This window comes from Thamnophis sirtalis, unplaced genomic scaffold (genome assembly GCF_051295495.1).
Source record: "Thamnophis sirtalis isolate CommonGarterSnake01/CBP01778 unplaced genomic scaffold, rThaSir2_p1.2 scaffold_2, whole genome shotgun sequence".
NCBI classification, from domain to species: Eukaryota; Metazoa; Chordata; class Lepidosauria; order Squamata; family Natricidae; genus Thamnophis; species Thamnophis sirtalis.
Window position 1 is genome coordinate 57,318,431 of NW_028261382.1, and position 25,783 is coordinate 57,344,213.

At 41.7% G+C, this 25,783-nt stretch overlaps 1 protein-coding gene across 2 annotated transcripts in view; it reads right to left on the reverse strand.

The window, feature by feature from the left end:
* The window catches only part of MED13L (mediator complex subunit 13L), a 191,047-nt gene that overhangs the window by 79,251 nt on the left and 86,013 nt on the right, over nt 1-25,783 (reverse strand). For both annotated transcript variants that reach the window (XR_015695529.1, XM_087705668.1), the window contains exons 3-4: nt 21,076-21,160; nt 14,521-14,604 (exon numbers count right to left, since the gene is read on the reverse strand). Coding sequence is in view for 1 of the 2 variants with exons in the window: in XM_087705668.1 (XP_087561794.1) it covers nt 14,521-14,604; nt 21,076-21,160 (169 nt within the window). In the remaining variant the exon portion in view is untranslated. The remainder of the gene's footprint in view (nt 1-14,520; nt 14,605-21,075; nt 21,161-25,783) is intronic.

A 25,783-nucleotide genomic window follows, 5' to 3' on the forward strand; every position in this document is an offset into this window, starting at 1 on the left:
GACACAAATGGTTTCAATTCTGTTAGGAATATAATCTAACGGTTCGGTTGGCAATATATAAATCATGTAACAATGCTGTACCTGTTTCTTTAAATCATCCTGTAAATGTGATTGGTTGCTGTTTTCCTCAATCGGCCATAAGAGGGAGCCAGAATGACTGTTAGCTCTCTGTTTTGTTAGATGCTGGGCTGATCTGATCTGAGTGTTTTGGAAGCTGGCTGTTAGAAAGTGCCGTCAGCTATTGTAAGTTTTGCAACTGCTAGCAAACTTTGTGTACCAGACTGATTATATGATACTGGACTATGTTATTTGGGTTATCCCTTAACTGAAAGACATTGATGACTGACTGTCTTATCCATGTATGACTTGGACTGTTTGATGGACTCTGATACCTCTATTTCCACGAAAGTAAAAGCCTATTTAAACTGCATTGTCTCTGTAGGCTGGTTTGTGTGTTCTCCAACACAACTCTCACAACCACTTCTCTGAACGTACTCGCTCTCCCAATGGGGAGCTTACCTAACAAATTCCTACCCTCAAAATGATGCTATAAAGCACTGCACACTAAGACAACTAGACACAAGGATAGTTTTTCCCCGAACGCCATCACTGTGCTAAACAAATAATTCCCTCAACACTGTCAAACTATTCACTAAGGCTGCATTACTATTACTATTAGTCTTCTCATCGTGACTATCACCCATCTCCTCCCACTTATGACTGCAGAACTGTAACTTTGTGGCTTGTATTCTTACGATTTATATTGATATTGGTGGTTTCCTGATTGCTTATTTGTACCTTATGACTATCATTAAGTGTTGTACCTAATGATTCTTGACTCAACTCAACTACTCTATTAATTTCTTATTCTATTCTATTCTATTCTATTCTATTAATTCTTTATTCTATTCTATTAATTCTTATTCTATTCTATTAATTCTTATTCTATTCTATTCTATTAATTCTTATTCTGTTCTATTCTATTCTATTAATTCTTATTCTATTCTATTGATTCTTATTCTGTTTTATTCATCTTATCAACCACCCCCATTACAACCCCAAGCCCTTGTGGAAGGTCAGGAAGGTTGGGCCATTTAACGACAATTTGAAGTTAAGGCAGACTCAGACAACCTGTCCTTGAAGTTACGGCGGTCTTATCCCCCCCCCTCCCCGATACCCTGATCTCACATTTGGACCCCCAGCAACCAGCTCCGGTTTACGTCCGCAGCCCCTTGCGTTTCACGGCATTGTGATTTTTGCAGCCTTCCAAGCCAGCCTTCGGGCAAGTTTAAAATCGATTGGGGAAGGCTGGGTTTGCTTAACGACCGTGTGATTCGTTGGAAGGGCCAGGAACATCTTTTTGCAAAAAAATGAAAATAAAAAAATAAATAGAAGCCTATACTGTAGTTCTCTGAGTATGTTTCCCGCACAGGTCACCTAGACCAACATGCTCAGCCTTGGTGTTTCCTAAAATAGCTAAAGAACATCTAAGTACAAAACCATCTGGGGAGCTCTCCTCAACCCAAGCAAGCAATAGAGACAGAGACAAACACGCACACACAACACACACACACACACAGACAGAGAAGCAACTTAGAACTAAGGAGAAATGTCCTGACAGTTAATGAGAACAGTTAATCAGTGGAACAACTAGCAGTGGTGAGTTTCAAAATTGTTTGAACCTACTCTGTGGGTGTGGCCTCCTTTGTGGGAGTGGCTTGCCACCCTTGTGACCGGATATGAAGATGCCGACGACACTTGTCAGAACCACCTTAAATTACCTCACACACAGCACTGGCATGCAGAAGAATATGATGTAAACTTGTTTTTTTAAAGGCATCTTTGATTTGCGTTAAAACAACTTCAACACACGCAATGTTCTGATTGCACCACAAACACAGTAGTCATCCTCACCTTTCACAGAGGCACTGAGTTTTATAAATATGAGCATGATAGTGTAGAATAATCATATCCAAGGACCAGTGGTGGGTTTCAAAAATTTTGGAACCTCTTCTGTAGGTGTGGCCTGCTTTCCGGGTCCACTGGTGGAACTTCTTTTAACCGGTTCGGTAGATTTGACGAACCGGTTCTACCGAATAGGCGCGAACTGGTAGGAACCCACCTCTGACAACTTGCCACCAGAAGTTGCAAATGCTCCAACACTGGACGTTTTAAAACAGTGATTGGATAACCATTTGGTCTGAAGTGGTATAGGGTTCCTGCCCAAGCAGGGGGTTGGACTAGAAGATCTCCAAAGTCCCTTCCAGCTCTGTTATTCTTTTCTATTCCTATTCTACATTCTATTCTATTCTTTATTCTATTCCCTATTCTATTTTATTCTACATGTATATTCATTCTTTCCTTTAATGCCACTGATGTAGAGGCTGGTATGAAGAAGAGTTGGGGGGGGGGCAAGTGGGGAGGATGGGAAGGGATCACAGAGGGGCTAAGTGACAAAATGAATCAGTTCTCTCTGCTACCCTTGGAAAAACCCACCCAGCAGCTCCTGGTTCAGAAACCTACCAATATTTAATTAATGCTTTCATTTAGAGTTGTTTTCACATCTCAGCCTATAATTTCAGCGGGAACAGCCCCAAGCAGGTGGTTACTCTTTGCTTCTCTCGAAAGATTTTTGTTGCGAGGACTAGAAGAATTGTGTTTTTGGTCAGCCGCACCGTCAGCCAGATGTTTAGACTGGATTTGGCGTTTTTGTCTCCTTATTGAGTCTTTCCCAAGGACTCCTATGGATGTTGTTTGAAATGGGATCACTCGCCACAGCCAACTCGCCACGGGAAAAAATTCGCTGCGGGAAATTTTCACAATTCTATTTCATTATTTAAAATAAACCCCAAAAAAATATTTTAATTTTTGCCGTTCATGTTTCATTCTGTCCCTCCTCTTGCGTCCTTTCTTTAATGATTCTATTCCACGATTCCTTTGATACTCATGTAACTCTTGTCCCGCAAAGAGTTGGCCGTGGCGAGTTGCCTGCGACAGGTTGGTCATGGCGAGCTGGCCATGGTGGATTGTCACAGGTGCAATGTTGTTGTTTGGTGTTGACGGTGGTACAGGTCTCGTCGCAGGACGTAAGTTGTTCTGTGTAAAGCTGCCTTTTGCAATTGACTGATAGGGGACTTTGTCAATGACGATGGTGTCCCAGTGGAGCTCAAGATGTTTGGGGATTACAGCAGTGGTGAAATTCATTTTTTTTACTACTGGTTCTGTGGGTGTGGCTTGGTGGGCGTGGCTTGGTGGGTGTAGCAGGGGAAGGATACTGCAAAATCTCCATTCCCTCCCCACTCTGGGGCCAACCAGAGGTAATATTTGCCAGTTCTCCGAACTACTCAAAATTTCCACTACCGGTTCTCCAAAACCTGTAAGAACATGCTGAATTTCACCCCTGGAATACACCCAATAGGCTCATTACTACTGGTACAAACTTTTGCTTTCTTTTGCCACGGTGGTTCCACTTCCATTTCTATTTTGTGATATTCTCCAGATCTTTCTCTTCTCTTCTTCTGTCTCCAGGTACTGCAATATCCATTATCCAGACGGATTTTTTTTGTTTCCTATTGACAATTGTTAACTCTGCCGTGTTGAGTAGCAGATGCCTGTCTGTTTGGATTCTAAAGTCCCAGAGAGCTTTAGCTTCTGCGTTTTCTACTACTTAGTCTATTTTGTGGTCCCAGCAGTTCTTGCTTGTAGGCAAATGGTATTTCTTGCAAATATTCCAATGCACCTCTTTTGCTACTTGTAGTCGGTCTGGCCGAACGTCCTTCACCAGTCAACTAGATGATTTATTTCAATGCAAGATTTTGGCATTGTTCCAAAAAAGCATAAATTTGCATGAAAATCAGACAAACTGGATTTATGTCTGCAAGAATCGTAGGTGGAGATAGAATCAGACGGATGCTTCCACCCAAATAAATGTCTCAAAGGATCAATTCTAGCCCCCAGTAAAGGCCACAACTGGATGGATGGATAGATAGATGGATGGATGGAGAGATGGAGGGATGGATGGAGGGATGGGACCAAAGGTATATCTACTTTCCAATGTCCTCTCCATCACCATTTAATTCTAAAAGATGCATCACAAATATGCCTCTGAACTTTTATATCAAAAGATGACACAATTACAGGCCTGCCTATGCCAATATCACTTATGATACAATACCATTCGTAAAAGCCAAAATTTAAATTCCATTAAGCCATGTTATTATTGACAAATAAGTTGATTTACTTCTTAAGTCTCAGCGTTAATCTCTTCTCATTCTATTGCAGAACTGTGTAACTGAGCAGAAAAATAAAAGATCACTCTACTTACAGCAGCATACAAATATTTACTAAAAGAATGTGGTTTTAATAATATATGCTTATAAATGTATAAATGTATACCTATGCATATCACATCTATCTATCTATCTATCTATCTATCTATCTATCTATCTATCTATCTATCTATCTATCTATGCATTTGTAATATTCTCAAAGCAAACAGGATAGCATAATACTAATGATCGGATGGCAAAGATATTTGAATTCAAAGATCATTTGAAATAAATAGGCCTACATATGGTTTGATTTCTCGCTCTCTCTCTCTCCCTCCCTCCCTGTCTCATCCATGCATACACATCCATGCATACATAAAGGTAAAGGTTCCTCTCGCACCTGTGTGCTAGTCGTTCCCAACTCTAGGGGATGGTGTTCATCTCCATTTCAAAGTCGAAGAGCCAGTGCTGTCCGAAGATGTCTCCATGGTCATGTGGCCGGCATAACTCAATGCCAAAGGCGCAAGGAACGCTGTTACTTTCCCACCAAAGGTGCTTCCTATTTTTCTACTTGCATTTTTTAGCTGCTTTCGAACTGCTAGGTTGGCAGAAGCTGGGACAAGTCACGGGAGCTCAATCTGTTACGTGGCACTAGGGATTCGAACTGCCAACCTTTCTGATCGACAAGCTCAGTGTCATACATACATACATACATACATACATATTCCTGCACATATTTTTATGAATTGCTTTCAGACTTCATTATTCTTCAAGTTATACATTCGTTCAGAGTTTGTTCTTCAATCTATATCAGGGACTCAAAATGAGATATGAAGATTTATGTCTTTAAAAAAAAAAAAATTAAATAGCAGATCATTTAAGTGCTTTTGGAAACTGGCATCAAATCCTGACAATATCCCTATGGGCACGCAATTCGCAAAGCTACACACTAGGCGTAATTTAAAAGCAAGTCAATTTGCCACTGGGCCTTCCTTCCCAGAAAAATAGCAAATTGTCTTGTCCCGTACCTTTTGAACAAAGATCCACTCCCCAACCACTAGATCTAAAGCATCTAAGTATTTTATTTTAAAGCTTTATAGAAAGTACTAAGCGATGTGATTTCACTGTCTTCTTCATCATCTTTCTCAGTGGCTTTGCCAGGGGAAAGAAAACAGTTTTCTCACAGCTTCATGCTTGAATGAAGGAGATGTAGAAAAAAGGGTGTGGATCATTACAGGCACATACAGGCAAGTCCTCGACTTATAACAGCTCACTTAGTGACATTATCTACTAAATTAAATTTCTATCTAATTTCCTTTCCGGTATGTGGATAAAGGACAGCAGTTCAAATCCTTGTCTGGTGTGAAGAAGCATTTATTAGCTGAATGGGAGTATTCATTTTGCAGTGTGTGTTTTTTTGAATGGGCTGAGCGTCTAACTTACTCACTGCTCTTGAGTCTTTGACAGAAGAGAAAACAAAGTTTGATTTGATTTCGCTTGTAATAAGCGCAGTTCTTTGTAATAGCATCTCCCTTATTTAACTTCTGCCTGCCTAGGAAGAGCACGCTGCTCATTTCAAGTTCCCCTCTCTCTGAGATTCATCGTAATTAATATTTCATTCTAAGCGCCAGCCGCTTCTGCAGTGGCGGGGCGTTCTTCTCTGGAAAGTGTAACTCAAGGCAGCCAGAGCATTAAAAACACTTCAGGTCCTGCAATTCACCTTCTCATCAGAATCACAGAGTAACCAAATTGGAAGGGACCTTGGAGGTCTTCTAGTCCAACCTCCTGCTCAAGCTCTTTAGAGATGCTTCCTTTACACGAGGCAATGCAAACATCTGCATTTTCATCAACTTACATCATTTAAGGTGAATCAGTTTATATACCCAAACATTTTTTATTAGGTTACCAAGTGTTATAAAATGGAAAAGTAAATAAGAAAGGGGAGGGGAAAGGGGAGAGGGAAGTGAGGAAAGGTAGAGAAAAGAAAAGAAGAAGCAGCATTGATTCTCGACTCTCTGTTGCAGTACGGTAAAGGTCCCCCTCGCACATACGTGCTAGTCGTTCCCGACTCTAGGGGGCAGTGCTCATCTCCATTTCAAAGCCGAAGAGCCAGCGCTGTCCGAAGACGTCTCCGTGGTCATGTGGCCAGTAAGAGCCGAGGTGGTGCAGTGGTTAGGGTGCAGTACTGCAGGCCACTTCAGCTGACTGTTATCAGCAGTTCAGCGGTTCTAATCTCACCAGCTCAAGGTTGACTCAGCCTAACATCCTTCCGAGGTGGGTGAAATGAGGACCCAGACTGTGATGGGCGATATGCTGACTCTGTAAACCGCTTAGAGAGGGCTAAAAGCCCTATGAAGCGGTATATAAGTCTAACTGCTATTGCTATTGCTATGACTTAATGCCAAAGGCACACAGAACATTGTTCCCTTCCCACCAAAGGTGATTCCTATTTTTCTACTTGCATTTTTAAGTGCTTTTGAACTGCTAGCTTGGCAGAAGCTGGGACAAGTCACAGGAGCTCACTCTGTTACACGGCGCTAGGGATTCAAACCGCCGACCTTTCTGATCGACAAGCTCAGTGTCTTAGCCACTGAGCCACCGCATCCCTCTGTTGCAGTAGAATGGGGCATTAACATCAAACCACAGCTTTTTTTGTTTTTCCATAATAACAAGAACAAGTCATTCATAATAAAAACCAGCCAGGATTCGGTTGAACCTTATTGTATATGCTGAGGTGTTTCTCCAAACAAGCAACTGGGTTTGCTCAGCTAAGCACAGACTGGTTCACTGCCACTAGTCCTCGAGTTACAACAACAATTGAGCCAACAAAATGTAGGCTGCTCAGTGAAACCTGTTAAGTGAGCTTGGCCCCATTTTATGAACTTTCTTGCCACCGTTGTGAAGTGAATCATTGCACTGGGTTAAGTGAGCCACGTGTTAGTTATGTAAATCTGGATTTCCTGTCATCATTTATCATTTATCATTTATTTGGGATTTATAGGCCGCCCTTTTCCCTGAGGGGACTCAGGGCGGCTTACATTCATAGGATGTAAGTCAAGTTTGCTGGTCAGAAAGTTGCACATCACAAACACACACACACACAAACACACACACACCAGGACGCTGCAAGGCCATAAGTATGAACTAGTTGCCAAGCATCTGAATTTTGACCATGGGATGCTGGAATTAAAGCCCTTCATGGTTTAGGACCTGGCTACCTGAGAGACCGCCTCCTGCCACTTACCTCCCAACGACCAACAAGATCGCACAGGTTGGGCCTCCTCCGTGTGCCGTCGACCGGACAATGCCGGCTGGCGGCCCCCCGAGGGAGGGCCTTCTCTGTAGCTGCGCCGGCCCTGTGGAACGATCTACCCGTAGAGATCCGAACCCTTACCACTCTCCCGGCCTTCCGAATAGCCACCAAGATCTGGCTGTTCCGGCAGGCCTGGGGCTGCTGATCAATATCCAGCCCCACTTAGACTGAATGGATGGTGTGGAATTTTAATAATTGTATCTTTTCATCTTAAATTTTTAAATGTTTCTTTTATCTTGCCGCCCAGAGTCCCAAGGGAGTGGGCGGCATACAAATTTTATTAAATTGGAAAATTGGAAATTGGAATGGTCGTAAGTGTGAAAAACGGTCATGAGTCGCTTTCTTCGGTGCTGTTGTTAACTTGGAAAGGTCACTAAATGAACCGTTGTAAGTCGAGGACTACCTGTACACCATAATGGTAGTTTATGGGATCATGAATGACCGTGTTGCCATTTCTACCCTGTTTAACCTAATGAACTTCTGACTTAGTGTTTTGAGTAACGGTGGGGAATTAGGTCTAAGATCGAACTTAAACATCATCTGGACGAAAAGCTGCTAAGAGAAATTGAAGCTCTGGCATCTCTCTACTTCAGGTATGTCCTCAATTTACGACTGTAGTGGAGCCTGTCCATTATTGTCATAACTTGTGGCGCACATAAAGCAGGTCACCACATAACTGATCCTTTTTTGTGATATATATAATTTTTGCAGTGGTCATTAAGTAAATCAGCATGGTGGGTAAGTGACTCTGTAGTTGTTAAGCAGATGCTGGGGTTATTAAGCAAATCTGCTGTTGTGCAGTCATTCACTTAACAACGGTGGCAAGAAAGGGGGTAAAATGGGGCAAAACTCACTCAATGCTCAGCCACAGAAATTTGGGGAGTCAGTTGTGGTCATAAGTTGAGGACTGCCTGCCTGTATAAATGAAGGAATCTGTGTGAAGGCAATTGACAAAGATATCATAGAGAGGGAGGCCGCCTGAAGGCCTGGCTTAGAAGGCTTTGCGTGTTGCAAAGAACAGACAAAAGCTGTTTAGAAGACACCGTTTCTCAAGGCTGCACATCAGCTAATTTACACTAAATGTTACACCGCACATTTGGAATTATTGTAAGGAAGGCAGGAGCAAGGACTGAACGAGATGCTGTCAAGACAACGATGACCAATGTAGTCTTGATATGAGGCACAAAGCACCACACAAAATTCATCTGATTTTAATTAGGCAAAACAGCCTTTAACTGAACACACCATTTAATGGGGGGGGGGGAGAGAGAAAGAAAGAAGAAAGAAAGCAAGAGAGAGAGGGAGAAAGAAAGTCAGAGAAAGAAAGAAAGAAAGAAAGAGAGAAAGAAAGAAAGAGAGAGAGAGAGAGAAAGCAAGACAGAGAAAGAAAGCAAGACAGAGAAAGAAAGAAGGAATGAAGGAAAGAATGAAAGAAAGAAAAGAGAGAGAGAGAGAAAGAAAGAAAGAAAGAAAGAAGGAAGGAAGGAAAGAAGGAAGGAAGGAAAGAGGGAAAAAGAAAGGAAGGAAAAGAGAGAGAAAGAGAGAGGGAGAAAGGAAGGAATGAAGGAAAGAATGAAAGAAAGAAAAGAGAGAGAGAGAGAGAAAGAAAGCAGGAAAGAAAGAGAAAGAAGGAAGGAAAGAGGGAAAGAAAGGAAGGAAGGAAGGAAGAGAGAGAGAAAGAGAGAGGGAGAAAGAAAGAAGGAAGGAAGAGAGAAAGAGAAACAGAAAGAACGCAAGACAGAGAGAAAGAAAGAAGGAAGGAAGGAAGGAAGGAAGGAAGGAAGGAAGGAAAGAAGAAAGAGAGAGCAAAAGAAAATGAGAGAGAAAGAAGGAAGGAACGAAAGAGGGAAAGGAAGAAAGGAAGAGAGAGAAAGAAAGAAAGAAAGAAAGAAAGAAAGAAAGAAAGAAAGAAAGAAAGAAAGAAAGAAAGAAAGAAAGAAAGAAAGAATGAATCCCATGCTTTCTATCCCGAAAGGATTAAAAAGTGGCAAAATGAATTCTCCCATTCTAATAGCAACAAAGGACACGAAGGGATTAGTGTTTCTCTTTCATTGTTTCTGGTCTTTGAGAGAACTGGGCTCCAAGGAAGCTCAAATGAATTAACTGTTGTTATTTCTTTCTTTCTCTTTTTTTAGAAGTAAAGCTTATCCCCCAAATCAAAGTTTCCCTCTGATTCAAGTTGTCAAGCAGGGGGCCAGCTCCATTAGAATCGCTATTCAGAAAACTAGAGAGAAGCCTCCGGTATTTACTGATGCCCTTAAGACAATTAATTATAGATATAGTAAGTGACAACATTATGTGGCAGGCTAAACAATCTGAGATTCCTGACAAATCTAATTAACAGCACATCGGGGGTACTTTGCCTCTTCTTTACATACTCTTGTCAGCTTTAAGAGTCTAATGAGGAACACGGCTTAAACCTTCTTAAGAAGTTTCCAAGTTGGAGCGCACAGCTTCAAAAACCAGACCTCCCCCTTAAAACCACCGGTGTTCAAACACTTCCGCAAGTTTGGGTGAACAGAAAAATCCATCTCAAGGTACCTACAGGGTAGCCCCCCCCTCCCCCGCAAAAGTAACCCCCCCCAAAAAAAAACCCCTCGGATGGTGATTTGAGTTACTATGATCATTGCAAATAAAGGGTTAGATACCTTGTTTTCCACCCATCCATCTGAACCGCATCCATAAATGTTGCAAGAATGTAACAGGAAATGTTAAAAATGCGCCGCCGCCCCCCCCCCCCATTATGAATGTTTATTGAAACGAAATGTGACACTTGGGTCTTTTAAACGGGCCATGATCAACAGCCGCCAATTTTTATTTGGCTTTGTAGCAGATTAATGGGTGGCTCCTGCTTCTTTGTGGAACTCCAGGTTTTCATAGGTTATTTTTTTTGTAAAAAAAAAATCTAATAAAAATGTCTATGTGTGTGTGCGTACAAACCCAAAACAATTTTTAAGGGTTTCTGCAGACATACAGAGACACTTTTTTTTAAGTACCGTATTTTTTCGGAGTATAAGACGCACCAAGATTTTGAAGAGGCAATTTTTTTTAAAAAAAAGTTTTTGCGCTCTGTAGACCTCACAAAAACGGGCCCGTTTTTTGTATTAAAAAAAAAAAATGGCATGCATAGTCTTTAGGAGGCTTATAGAGTGCTCCTGGCGGCTGGTGGTGGTGGTGGGAGGAAGACAAAAATGAGCAAAAAGTGGCCCATTTTTGCCCTCCCCAGCCCCCAGGAGCACTCTGGAAGCCTCCTAAAGGCTATGCATGTCCATTTTTGCAAAAGGGGCGGGGTTTCAGGAGGTTAAAAATGCGGTATTCTATGTATAAGACACACCCAGATTTTCACCCTCTTTTTTGGGGGGGGGGAGTGAATCTTATACTCTGAAAAATATGGTAAGATAAAACTTATAATCGGAATAGGATAGGATAGGATAGGATAGAAACTGGAAAGGACCTTGGAAGGTCCTCTAGTCCAGCCCCTTGGTCAAGTGACACTCCAGTCTCTTCTTAAAAGCCTCCAGTAATGAAGCACCCACAACTTCTGAAGGCAACTTCTGTTCCACTGGTTATTGTTTTCACTGTTAGGAAGTTTCTCCTTAATTCCAGGTTAGTTCTCTCTTTGATTAGTTTCCAAGCAGTATTTCTTGTCCTGCCCTCCGGGACTTTGGAGAACAAAGAAGAAAAAAGAAACAAATCGAAGAGAAAGCTAAAAGTGGAAGAAGAGGGGGAAAATCAACCAGAGCGGAATCAACTTACCCCAAAGAGGATCAACTTATCTTATCCAAAGCACCCGAAGGCAGGACAAGAAGCAATGGATAGAAACTAATCAAGGAGAGAAGCAACATAGACATTTCCTGGCAGTTAAAACTATTAACTAATGGAAATGTTTGCCTCCAGAAGTTGTGCGTCTTATTCTGGTAAGAAATTATATTAGTTGGTATACGTTTTTAATATTTTAAAATATATATATATTTTGATGAATTTATAATTTTTTTTAAAAAACCTCTGAAAGCAAAACACACTGGGATCTCCAACGGCATGATAGTATAGGGTTTCCTGCCTAGGCAGGGGGTTGGACTAGAAGACCTCCAAGGTCCCTTCCAACTCTGCTATTGTATTGTATTGTATAGCATAATCCTCCACCAGAAAACAAAAGCATTTTGCTGTTTTTACTCGCCTTTTGGTTTCGAAACAAGCATGTTTTAAAATAAGACTTCTGGTTTTGCTTTATTATAATACTGTAGTAGTTCGCCACGAACACCTCGCCACACTGGTTTTCTCTGCCAATTGGCTCTATTATTTAGCAAGGATGGGTCTATTTCTGAGGTGGCATGATAGGAATTATGGCAGGAATAAATTAGATCAAGAGAAATCAATTGTGCTTAGGGATCCCTCTCCTTCTGTTAAAACGTACTTCAGGAACTAAAAATGCCTTTGGATGGATATCGTCTTACAAAAAAATTGTGCAATGGATCTATTATAATCGGTTGTGGCAATCAAGGAGTATGCATTTGTCCATAAAACAGCCCTGGGCTTTCTTATAAGCTTTAAAACATTTTTTAAAAGGAACCACAATATTTTCCAGTACTTTATAAAACGGATTCCATTTTCTCCAGTTCTGGCTTCAAGATGTCAAGGGATGGGAAGGACCAAACGCAGCATTGTGAGATCATGAGAGATGGACATGCAAACGAATATTTCGACTGAGTTCCAGGCAAAATAAAAACCATTTTTTTATTTTAAAAAACTTGGTTCTGAGTTATTCTTTGCCTCCCTCCCCCCCCCCCCCCGGCCCAGGACATAAATCCAACCTGGCTATCAAGAGAAGTACAAAAAACATTTTCTCCAAAGGCAATAAACTTTGATGAGTTTCCTTAGGTAGCAAGCTGTTCTCACCAATATAAAATCAATCCATTACACAGAATGATCTAGAGAGATTCTCAGTCATCCAGGCCATGGTTGTCCCAAAGGGGCGTTTTCGGAAGCCAACTGGATGTTATTTTTTTTCCTTGAAGATGTTTCGCTTCTCATCCAGGAAGCTTCTTCCGCTCTGACTGAATGGTGGAGGATGGAAGGATTTATTAGTCCTTGCAGTCCAAAGTGCCTGTTCCTTGCCATTTCTATTCCCTCCAACGATCAGACAACTGCAAGGAATATAAATCCTTCCATCGTTCAGTCAGAACTGAAGAAGCTTCCTAGATAAGAAGCGAAATGTCTTCAAGGAAAAAAATAACAAAGCCCAGTTCCCTTTCGGAAAAAAGCACTTTTGGGACAGCCAGTACAAACAAAACCACAAATCGGTTCTCACGTAAATACAATCCCATCACAACTGGCTAGTGCAAGGCTGTACTATACAAGAACAAAACTATATTATACTATTCAAAAATACACAGGGCTGCACAGTTTTTAAGCTACCACAATAATTTGGGCAGTGGTGCAGCTGCTTCTTCCAAACGGAACGACTACACAAAATCCATACTTTTGACTGTAAGCATCCTAGAGTCCCCTTGGCAAGAGGGATGGCACAGAAATAGGCGTAGGTATTGAAATAGAAATAGGCCCAGAAATCGGGTCATAAAAACAAAATATTCTCGGGGAGAGGCAGTCAGGCAAACGTCTTACCCACAATCTTTAAAACACCTTGATGAAGTCCAGTTTGCCTTTCGAAAAAGCACCTTTCAGATAAAAGGTAAAGGTTCCCCTTGAACATATATGTGCTAGTCGTTCCCGAATCTAGGGGGCGCTGCTCATCTCTGTTTCAAAGCTGAAGAGCCAGTGCTGCCCAAAGACGTCTCCGTGGTCATGTGGCTGGCATGATTCAACACCGAAGGCGCACAGAACGCTGTTACCTTCCCACCAAAGGTGGTTCCTGTTTTTCTACTTGCATTTTTTTACGTGCTTTCGAACTGCTAGGTTGGCAGAAGCTGGGACAAGTCACGGGAGCGCACTCTGTTACGCAACACTAGGGATTCGAACCGCCGAATTGCCGACCTTTCTGATCGGCAAGCTCAGCGTCTTAGCCACTGAACCCCCACATCCCTTACCTTTCGAATACCTTGTTATAAATTTAAAAGGTAAGGTAAAGGTGTCCCTGTGGATTTTACTCTGCCAGTTGTTGCTGATTTTAAGGGGTGCGCCAAAGGTGCTTTTTCAGGAGGCAACTGGACTTCCTTGTTTTTCCTTTTGAAGATGTTTCACTTCTCATCCAAGAGGCTTCTTCAGCTCTGAGAGGGATAGTGGGGAATGGAAGGATTTATATTCCTTGAAGACAGCTGGTCATTTGCATCCTTTTAGAGTCTTTGAAGCACTTGGAGGTTTATCTGTGTCCTCAGGGTCACCTGAGTGGTGCAAATGGTTTCTGTAGTCCGTAATTATTTTCTTTCTGGAAACGCATTCCTACTCCCACACCGTTCCAAGGGTGTCCATCCCAAATTGCGTAGCCAAAAATCTGCAGAGATTCTCAATCATCCAGATCAGGGTGGACAACTGGATGACTGAGAATCTCTACAGACTTTAGGGGGTGTTGCTCATCTCTGTTTTCGAGGCCGCTGAGCCAGCGCCGTCCGAAGACATTTCTGTGGTCATGTGGCCAGCATGACCTCACAAGGAGCGCTGTTACCTTCCCACCGAAGTGGTACCCAGTACTGTACGGGCTTCAGGAAACGCCAAATGCTTCAAATGAAAATTGCCAACCGCTGGACCAGCTGTAGTTCAATTGCAAGCCTGCTCGAGGGCTGCAAATTTGGGAAAGGAGGGACAGGGGGTTGGTGGAATGAATGCAATAAGGCTGGGGTCGCTCTCTGCAACCTCAACCGATGGGTTATTAAGTGTCAGGATGCATCACCTGGGGAGTGAACTATAAGTGGAGAAGAGCACCAGCCTCGGCGATCATATTTTAAAATGTTTTTATTTTTTAAAAAAAACACCGCGGCTCCTTACCTTTTGTTAATCGGCTTCTCGTTTTTTTCGTATGGACGGATGAACCACTTCCCGATCCTGACGAAGTTTTTGTCCATCAGGCATCTGAAAGAGAGAAAAAAGTGGTTTCACTAACAGAAAAGGATGCCATCTCCTTAGCGGCATTCGCCTTCATCTCTTCGCACCCAGCTCTGTTTTTCTGCCCTTGTGATATTAGCCTTGGTCTCTTGTTTGTCTCACATGATTACTGTCTGTTCAGGTGTCTATTTTAAAAATGGGTTATCCCCTCCGCCCTCTATCAACTAGGTCAGGGGTTGGCAACCTTAAAATACTCAAAGAGCCACAAAGGTCATAACCAGAAGCCGACCATTCAATTCTGGAGCCGGCCGGAATTCTGGTTCCGCCACCATAGAGTCTCCTCCAGTGCAGCATCCTTTTTCCTCTACCTGTCCTAACCAAAAGCCCTATCAATTGTGGAGCCAACTGGAGACAGGGAGCTGCAGTAGAGGGATAAAAAAACCACATGCGGCTCCAGAGCCACAGGTTGCTGATCCTTGAACTAGGTAAAGGTAAAGGTTCCCTTTGCACATAGGTGCTAGTCGTTCCCGACTCTAGGGGGTGGTGCTCATCTCTGTTTCAAAGCTGAAGAGCCAGCGCTGTCCGAAGACGTCTCCATGGTCATGTGGCCGGCATGACTAAATGCCAAAGACACACGGAACGCTGTTACCTTCCCAGCAAAGGTGGTTCCTATTTTTCCACTTGCATTTTTTTACATGCTTTCAAACATGCTATGTTGGAAGAAGCTGGGACACGTCACAGGGGCTCATTCTGTTATGCGGCGCTAGGGATTCGAGCCGCCGAACTTTTTATCAACTACTTTCTATCAACCTTTCTATCAACTACTAACAGGCTAATTCTCACATCATCAAAGCAAAGACCCAGCTGGCTACAAATGCTAATTGAAAAATGTTATCTTTTGCTGGATTAGTGTGTGGATTAGCCTTCAAAAAAAAAACCCAACAATAACTGATTAGACAAATATTTTCAAACCATAGTACTGACTTGAAGATATATTTTGATCAGCTAAGCTGATAGTTTGGTACTGAAACGGTTATTGTGAAGCAATAAATAAAGTGTTTGAATTTTAATTAAGGATACCTTAACAACATTACATAAACCTTCAGTAAATGAGACCCATTCACGAATCATTATATTCTGGAGCATTAGAGTCAATAAAAAATCAGCAATGTGTCATTATATGCATATTAATAGTTAACCCATTATCCAATTGCCTGTGCCTAGGTAGTCAAAATGGAACCACTTAGCATAAATGAGAAAGATCAACAGACTCGAGAACCTGAGAAAAATAATAATAATTAATATACACTCCATCCGAGCTCTGCAACACAATTAGATCTAATCAAGTTCAACAGCCATAAAAGAGAGACCTGACTGATTTCTCAAGTGGGAGATGTGGAACACCAAAAAGTGCAGAAGCGGTTCAGCAAAGGCAAGCCTTTCACCATCACTCAGACAGATGTTTCTACGCGGACGGTCTCTTAAATCCAGGGTTATCTGAGGTTTATAGCGTGGCCCCATATTGCAGCTCAAAATGCAGCGGCAACAACTGGCAAAATCGTTTGTTTTGCGATTCCAGTGCAAGTGAGCGATTACCGTCTAATCAAAAGATCAAACTGAGATCAGGAATCCCAAGGTTAACTACCGGGCTCGGTGGGGAGCCTCGTTCGCTTCCGATTTGATTTTATCTGGTCACAAACAGCAGTTGGAAGATGCTAAAAATAAGTGGTGTACTGTCACATCTAGCAACAGAGAGAGGGAAAAAAAGCTAATCACAATTACCACTTATGATTACAATTGGGATCAGAATCCCTGTTGTGCTAAGCAAGTGATTATTAAGCTGAGCAAGAGATTATTATTATTATTAATAATACTAAGCGCAGCTGGTCCTCGACTTATGACCACGAGCCCAAAATGTATGTTGTTAAGTGAGACATTTGTTAAGGGAGTTTTGCCCCATTTTGCCCCATGAGCCTTGGTGGCGCAGTGGCTGAAGTGCAGTACTGCAGGCTGCTTCTGCTGACCGCCGGCTGCCTGCAATTTGTCAGTTCGAATCTCACCAGGCTCAAGGTTGATTCAGCCTTCTGTCCTTCCGAGGTGGGTAAAATGAGGACCCAGATAATTGAGGGCAAGAGGCTCACTCTGTAAACGGCTTAGAGAGGGCTGAAAAGCACTGGAAAGCGATATATAAGGCTATTCCTAGTGATATTTTATGACCTCTGTTGCTGCAGTTATTAAGTGAATCACTGCCGTGATTAAGTTAGTAACCCAGTTGTTAAATGTATCTGGCTTCCCCATTGACTTTGCTTGTCAGAAGGTCGTAAAAGAGGGGTCACATGACCCTGGCACCGCCATAAGCGTGAATCAGTTGCCAAGCCTCCACATTTTGATCACCTGACAATGGAGAGGCAGCAGCGGTCGTAAGTGTGAAAAACGATCATAACATCACTTTTTTCAGGGCCATCGTAACTTCGAACAGTCACTAAATGAACTGTTAAGACAAGGGCTACCAGTACTGGATTACTATTATTAAAACAAGTCTATAGGAAGAGAGTTAGGAGTCAAAATAACAGATTAATCAAACAACAGGTTAAATCTATTATTGAGGCTAGGATGAGAAAACACTAATTTAACTCAAGTTTCCTATTTGTACTTTTTAAAAATAACACCCAGTCCATTTTACTAACATGAACTGGTTCCAATTCTATTTTAATATTGCTCCAACTCTCCTTCCGGAACTGAAACTAGTGTTCAAAGAGGCAAAAAAATCTTATTGATAAGACACAAAACTAATTTAAATACAGAAGTAATACGTGGAAAATTTCAGAGAGTCCCACACTGAGAAAATTAGGAGCCAAAAAGAAGAAGAAGAAGAAGAAGAAGAAGAAGAAGAAGAAGAAGAAGAAGAAGAAGAAGAAGAAGAAGAAGAAGAAGAAGAAGAAGAAGAAGAAGCAGCAGCAGCAGCATTAGCATTTCTTAGCCTTCAAATATTTGGGTTTGACAGCAAACAAGAAGGCAACCCATCTCTAAAATTACTGTATTTTATTATTATTTTTTGGGGGACTAGAAGACATAACGGTGTATAAGATGCAGCACGATTTTGAAGAGGTAAGTAAGAAAAAAAAGTTTTTGTCCTCCCTGGCCCCCATGAGCACTCTGCAGGCTTCAGCAGGGCTGGGGGAAGGCAAAAAACACACCCGTTTTTGCAAAAAATGACTGGAAAATGTGCTGTTTTTCGCAAAAATTGAGGTGTTTTTCTCTTCCCCCAACCTGCTGAAACCTACAGAGTGCTGCTGGGGCTGGAAGGAGGCAAAAACCTTTGTTTTTGCGAAAAACAGCCTGTTTTTTGCCCATTTTTTGCACAAATAGGGTGCAGGGGTGGGGCTTCGGGAAATGGCTGTATTCAGTGCATAAGATGCACCGACACTCTTTTAGGGGGGAGAGGTGCGTCTTATACTCTGAAAAATACGGTAGTAACTTGGGGTATGTTTTACTAATTCCTGGTGAAGTCTATATTGTAGCTTGTTTAGAAAGACTAGCCACAAAAAAAAAGGGGGGGGGTTGGCAAATTTTGAGATATCAGCCAAAAGGAGGAAACGGTTCATTAGCAAGCAATCAAAACCATGGGGCCTTGCCAGAAATGAATGTTTGTATCAAACAATGGAAAAAGTTTAATCAAGATGACATGAGGAATCCAGCTTCCGCTTTGAAAAATTTCAAGAGGAATCCCAGACTGTTAATTATAGTGGATTTTCAGGCCCTTAGTAACAGTAAAAGGGACGTGGTGGCTCAGTGGCTAAGATGCTGAGCTTCTCGATCAGAAGGTCAGCAGCTCAGTGGGTTGAATCCCTAGCAGAAAATATTCCTCCAGGCCTTCCTGTCCTCTACCATCCTCTAGAGTAGGTTTAAGCTCACACCGACTGCTTCGGTGACTTCCTCCAGCCACCTCCTTCTCTGCCGTCCCCTTCTTCTTTTGCTCTCCATCGTTCCCAGCAGGAGGCTCTTCTCCAGATTCACTTTAACAACCATGTTACTAACTTAACAACTGCAATGATTCACCTTAATATCCATGGCAGGTAAGGTCGTAAAATGGTACAAATGTCTCACTTAGCAAAGCAATTTTTGGGTTCAATTGTGGCCAGCAACGGATAAGCAAACAAAATAACTAACTAAAAAAGGCAGTCGTAAAAACCATAAAATATTCACTCTGTTCCTTTTATATTACTACTTCTTCTGGCAGGTTCTTTTCAGAGTAAGCAAATATAAATATTATCAGATTAGGAATGTTCTCCAAGTGAACAAAAGTACATAAATAATGCATCCCTCTAACTTTTAAAAACTCCAGGTGATTGCTAAAAGAATTGGAGGATGAGGAGCCAATAAAAGAAAAAGAAAAAAATCGGGATCTTGGATTTTTGTGATTAAAAAGGGCTGGCTGCTACATCTAAAAGCAGAAACATGTTTAAAACCAACCAGGGTGGGGTGGTGGGGATTGAACAGCGAATTTGTCAGAGACCCAGGATATAGTTGAACTGAATAGATATTATGTTTTTTTCTAGGATAAATAAAGAGGCGTACTATTCGCTTATGTTACATTGTTTTAACTAGTCCTTGACACGCAAAATTATTATCTATCTAGGTATTTCTTTATTGGTAAAAAAATGATCTAGAAAGTATTCCTCTTCTCTGCTCCAGGTGTCCGAGTTCATAATAGCAATAGCACTTAGACTTATATACTGCTTCACAGTGCTTTCCAGCTCTCTCTAAGCGGTTTACAGAGTCAGCCTCTTGCCCCCAACAATCTGGGTCCTCCTTTGACCCACCTTGGAAGGATGGAAGGCTGACTCAACCTTGAGCCGGTCAGGATCGAACTCCCGACTTGTGGGCAGAGCCAGCCTGCAATACTGCAATCTAACCACTGCACCTTCACAGCTCCTATCTATCATTTGTCCGTCCATCCATCCACCCACCCACCCCACCCCACCCCACCCCATCCATCCATCCATCCATCCATCCATCCATCCATCCATCCATCCATCCATTTCTATGACTCTAACCCAAAAGCAATAGCACTTAGACTTATATACCGCTTTACAGTGCTTTACAGCACTCTCTGGGCAGTTTACAGAGCCAGCCTCTTGCCCCCAACAATCTGGGTCTTCATTTTACCAATTTCAGAAGGATGGCAGGCTGAGTCAATCTTGAGCTGGTTAGGATCAAACTCCCGGCAATGGGCAGAGTTCACTTGCAATGACATCAAGGATATTGCAATAAAGAATTTAAACATGTTCACCTATTTAAGAGACTGCCATCTCGGAAAAAAATGCAGTTCTTGACTTACGACAACTGAGCCCAACATTTCTGTTGCCAAGTCGTAACTTTACAACTGGTGGACTTCAAGTCCCAGAATGCCTCAGCCAGCCATGCTGGTTGGCCGAAGAATGTCTGGAAGTTGAACTCTACAAATCGCACATTTGCCACGGCTGGAGACTCCCATGGTTGGACTTGACAACCTCTGCCTTAGACAAACATCTGCCTCATGCTTCTTTGGGACAAAATAACCAGCTGTGATTGCCAAGACCATCTATATCCCATTACTTACAACTGCCTTCCTATTTCCCCCATTTTTAGTGTTTTTAAGCTAGAGGGGTGAAGCTAGAGCAAAAGTGTGTGGCTGTTGTGTTGAATGCAGGGAGTTTGGTAAACTTCCTTAATTGCAGTTTTGCAAACATTTATCTTTTGATCCACAAAATCTCCTCCTCGTTTTAAGGTCTTAGCAAAATAAGCATCTTTTCTCATAGACAAATAAGAAGAAGGAAAAAACATCTCTGCGTGTTTGCTCTGACCTAGGCTTCCCCAGCACCACGAAGCCAAGTCCTCGTCCCGAAAAACCCCTTTTATTTAATTGACAGTGAATTCCTCTCCAGCAAAGTCTTTCCTCTCCCACAGTCTTTCAAGTTAGTTCACAATTAGGCTTGGACAATGGCCAGGCCGATATCTTTCAGATGCTGCAATACTTGGGAAGAATGCAGGAATGAACGAATTGTCTCCTGCAAACTCCACTCCCCTTTCACTCCTCTTTTATTTCCTCTGAGAGAGGCCATTCATCGTGGCTTTACTGCCAAGTCGACTCCTGTTCTTTAGCTGTTCCCTTTGTCTGGCAACTCTGTGCATGCGCACACTGGGAACAGGCTCTAGCTGTTCCTCTGCCTCATTGATATCTGACTCTGAAGGCAGCTGATAATTGGCATACAGCTCTGGCCCCCTCTCTGCCTCCAACACAGAGCCCTCCTCCGAGCCTTCCCCAGATTCCAGGACTGGCCCATCTTCCTCCTCAACCTCCTTACTGCCCGAATCTGCTGGCCGCTGGCGGGCCACAATAGTGTTGCTTTTCCTTATCTCATTGAAAAGAGGAATCTTTTGCACCTTCCCCTGAAGCAAACTGTGTGTCAGATTACTAAATGTAAATCGGAAATCCAAAGCAACGAACACACTCACCTTTCCAACAGGTTGTGGATTGCCTTGAAAAGCAGCGTCCTGCATTCGTATGAAAGCCCGTTCTCCCAAAATCCCTCTTCGATCACTGCAAGAGAGAAAAAAACAGTGGAAGTGTTAGCATTTTATTTTATTTCTTTATATCTTCCCTTGATTGTTTTTATAAATAATTCGAGGCAGCTGGTATACCTAATACTCCTTCCTCGTCCTGTTTTCCCCACAACAACCACAACTCTTGATGTGAACTCGGGTGAAAAAGAGGGACTGGCCCAAAGTCACCCAGTTGGCTTTCATACCTAAGATGGGACTAGAATTTGCAATCGCCTGGTGATTGATCCAACGTCACCCAGCCACTTTCAAGCCTAAAGCGGGAACTAGAACTCACTGTCTCCTGATGATTGGTCCAAAGTTATCCAGCCACTTTCAAGCCTAAGGAGGAACTAGAACTCACTGTCTTCTGGTGATCGGCCCAATATCACCCATCCAGCTTTCATGTATAGCATCTTTCTAGAGTTTGTTGGGCAATAAAAAACAACTTAAAACAGAGTGAGTTGAGAAATTTTTACTTCTGTTGTTTAAATCCTGAGATCAGAACGGCTGCCATGCTTAATTTCTCACCGCGATTGTATCTATTTCATCTACCTTTCCAAAGATTCACTCTCTTCACCAATATGCGCTTTGACTATTCATATAGCTGCTGTCAATTGTACGAAAATTTAAACATCATCAATCAAAGGAGGAACAGAAGCTGGCGAACTGGATGGCACAATACTAAGCTCATCTCTGCTATGTACTCGGTGGATCCACTCTCTATCAGAATCCTAGGTACCTAAAATTGGATTCGTCAGATATATGGAGAGCGATTACAATCAATCTGAATATTTTGGGAATGAAGGACTTGACTCTTCAGCTTCAGAGTGACCAAAAGCTTTCAAAATTCTACCATAATCAACCCTCTGCACATGAATTAACATGAATGCAGGTATTTATGGGGATTCCCAGGCATCCGGGTCATGGTTGTCCCAAAGGTGATTTTTTCAAGAGGCAACTGGACTTTTTCTTTGAATGACCTGGATGACTGACAAACCCCATAGACGTTTAGCAATGCATTTTGAGATGAATGGTGCGGAAAGAGCCGAAGAAACTTCTTGGAGGAGAAGCGAAACATCTTCAACGAAAAACCCAGTTTCCTTTTCAAAAAAAACAAAACACTTTTGGGGCATGAACACAAACAGCCCTCCACTTTCAACCAGTTAGCGTCAGGAAACCATAACCGTCCAAACATAGAAAAACTCATCAACCGTGCAAAAAACCTTTGAATGACAGATCAGCAGCTTTCTAATTTTTTTTTAAGGATGGCAGCTAAACCACCTTTCCTAGCATCTGCTCATTTTTCATAGTGCCGAATTTCCAAACTGCAATGAAAGAAGTCATGTAGAGATCATGATAATGGATGTATTAAACGTATTAGTAAGAGTTAGGACAACGCTGATTTTAAAATTCAGCCTTTTGCTTTTAATTCTAATTTGTTTTCATTTTCATTTGTTTTCATTTTCATTTGTTATAAACAACTTTAAAACAACTTTGTTTAAAAACAAAAGCCAGAGAGATTCCACATCCTTCAGTAGGGCAAACAGCTGGTTTGAAAAGGTAAGATTTGTACGGTAAAAATAGCAGGGGCACAAGATTAATATCCCCCATCCTGCTGTGTCACTGGGTCTCCTACCTAATGTGCAGCTGACCTTTAAACAAATATCTGCACTCACAAAGTACAGTACTCACAGAGAAGTCCAGAGTTATTCCCATCTACGGCTTCTACATCTCAGATAACGGAATTAATTAAAAGTTATTGTCCTGCACACTGACTTACTATTGTCCTGCCATTGGCCTGCTGCAGAAAGGCCGGGGAACATATGTTATGGGACACGATTAGTTGCTTGGTCATTAAAAATGACTGGAAATCAATTTCTTCCTCTGTTGTGCTGAAAAGCTTTTTAGACTAAAGTGTGGCGCACGAGATAAGGAAGCAAACAATTACAGATGGAGACTTTTTCGTACATTTTTTTTAAAAAAATGAAACTGTTTTTTTCTCTCTCTCTCTCTCTATGATGCTCTTTTTCTTCAGCATTAAAAAAAATCAATCTGAAAATCCAATTCATTGGCAAACGTCTACATTAAATAAATATATCAAAAATCCAATTACCGCAGACTGGAACTAACAGCATTTTATCTCCGGTTGAATTTGTCCATTTAAGTGACAAATGCAAAAGTATCAGGGTGTTCTAGAAACTGACGTACGCAAAGCCAACAAAACAGCATTGATTCTGAAATACTGCATTAAGGCCATAAACTGTCTATTCAAAGGCGAGGCTATTTGATCTATCATTGTTGCAATACCGCCGATACCCTGCAAATTACGTGTTTGAAGTGCGTTCCGACTCTAAAGGGACTGACTGCTACGGTATGTGCAACAAAGCCCTGGCTGCTGCTCACATGTCTTGGGCTGCTTTTAGCTAAGGAAGTGTGTCATCGTGTACTGTATTCAAACGATGGGAAAAATATCTTTGCCATCTGATCATTATATATTACGTTACCCTGTTTGCTTGGAGGCTATTACAAATGCATGCATGCATGCATGCGATAGATAGACAGACAGACAGACAGAGGCAGGCAGGCAGGCAGGCAGGCAGGCAGAAAGAATACATGATAGATAATAGATGACAGATAAACAGATAGACAGATAGACAGACAGAATACATGATAGATAATAGATGACAGATATAGATGATGGATGGATGGATGGATGGATGGATGGATGGATGGATGGATGGATGGATGGATGGATGGAAAATAGATAATAGATAATATATGTCAGATGATAGATAGATAGATAGATAGATAGATAGATAGATAGATAGACAGACAGACAGACAGACAGAAAGAGTATATGATAGATAGATGACAGACAGACAGACAAACAGAATACATGATAGATAGATGACAGATATAGATAGATGGATGGAAAATAGATAATAGATGTCATATGATAGATAGATAGATGATGATAGATAGATAGATAGATAAATAGATAGATAGATAGATAGATAGATAGATAGATAGATAGATGGATGGATGGATGGATGGATGGATGGATGGATGGATGGATGGATGGATGGATGGATGGATGGATGGATGGATGGATAGATAGATGACAGACAGACAGACACAGACAGACAGAAAGAAAGAATACATGATAGATAATAGATGACAGATAGATAGATAGACAGAGACAGAATACATGATAGATAATAGATGACAGATATAGATGGATGGATGGATGGATGGATGGATGGATGGATGGATGGATGGATGGATGGATAATAGATAATGGATAATGGATAATGGATAATAGATAATGAATAATGAATAATGGATAATAGATAATAGATGTCAGATGATAGATGGATGGATGGATGCTCTGTTTCCCTGAAAATAAGACCTCCCCAGATAATAAGCCCAATCGGGCTTTTGGGTGCATGCGCTAAAATAAGACCTTCCCTGAAAATAAGCCCTCCCCCAAATATTGCAACCATGAGGTGACCATGTTCACTGCCTCCTGCACCTCAAAAATCATAAGACCTCCCTGAAAATAAGGCCAAGTGCTTATTTTGGACGTCAAAAGAAAAAAAGACCCTGTCTTGTTTTCAGGGAAACACGGTGGGTGGGTGGGTGGGTGGGTGGGTGGGTGGGTGGGTGGGTGGATGGATGGATGGATGGATGGATGGATGGATGATAGATAGATAGATAGATAGATAGATAGATAGATAGATAGATAGATAGATAGATAGATAGATAGTCAGACGGACAGAGTCAGACAGACAGACAGACAGACAGGCCATTCAATCCCTGACTAAGGACGCTCTGCAGCATGAGAATATTAACAAACAATTTAATAGATATGCCTAGAGTGGAAACAGCTGAGCTTTTAATGTTTACTGTTTTTTAATAGAGTGCTAAAGCTAAGGCATTCCCATTACATGATTTAAGAAAAAATCTCTCTCAAAGATACAATAATGATCACCTTTGATTAAGGAAAGATACTTTTATTATGTTGGAAAGCTAAGAGGAGCTGAGCTTTTTTTTTTTAATTGTAGCGGGTAGCCACACACAAATACACAACACATATATATGTTAAGCCGGTCAATGCCCCTACAGGCACAAAAATCCCCCCCCCCAAAAAAAACAAATCAAATCCAATAAACTGGCTTTTAATAAGTCTGACGCAATGCTTACGATCATCTGTAGAGGCCTTTCAACTCTGTCATTAGTTTTTTCACCTGGTTTCCACTTTAAATAGTATGTCTCTGCCACCTCATTTTGCTCATTGATTGTGATATGTTTCACGTTGGGCTCTTTATATTGGGTTTCCCTTGAAATGCTCTTTATAGAACTATGAAAAACAACGTCTCTTTTATTCAGTCTTTTCACTTGCTTTCGGGATTATATTGCTATGTTATCGCCAACTCCTTTGTGTTTTTTTCAGCACTTCCAGATACTGGAAAAACACGCTTACATAAACATAAAAAAGCTGAAAATGCGCCATTTAAAAAGGCAGTTTTAAATAAGGCTCAGCCACTTTCCCTGGGACGAGCACAGGACTACTTCTCAAGGGTCGATGGGCAGAATATTATTAGACAGAAGCAGAAGCTGC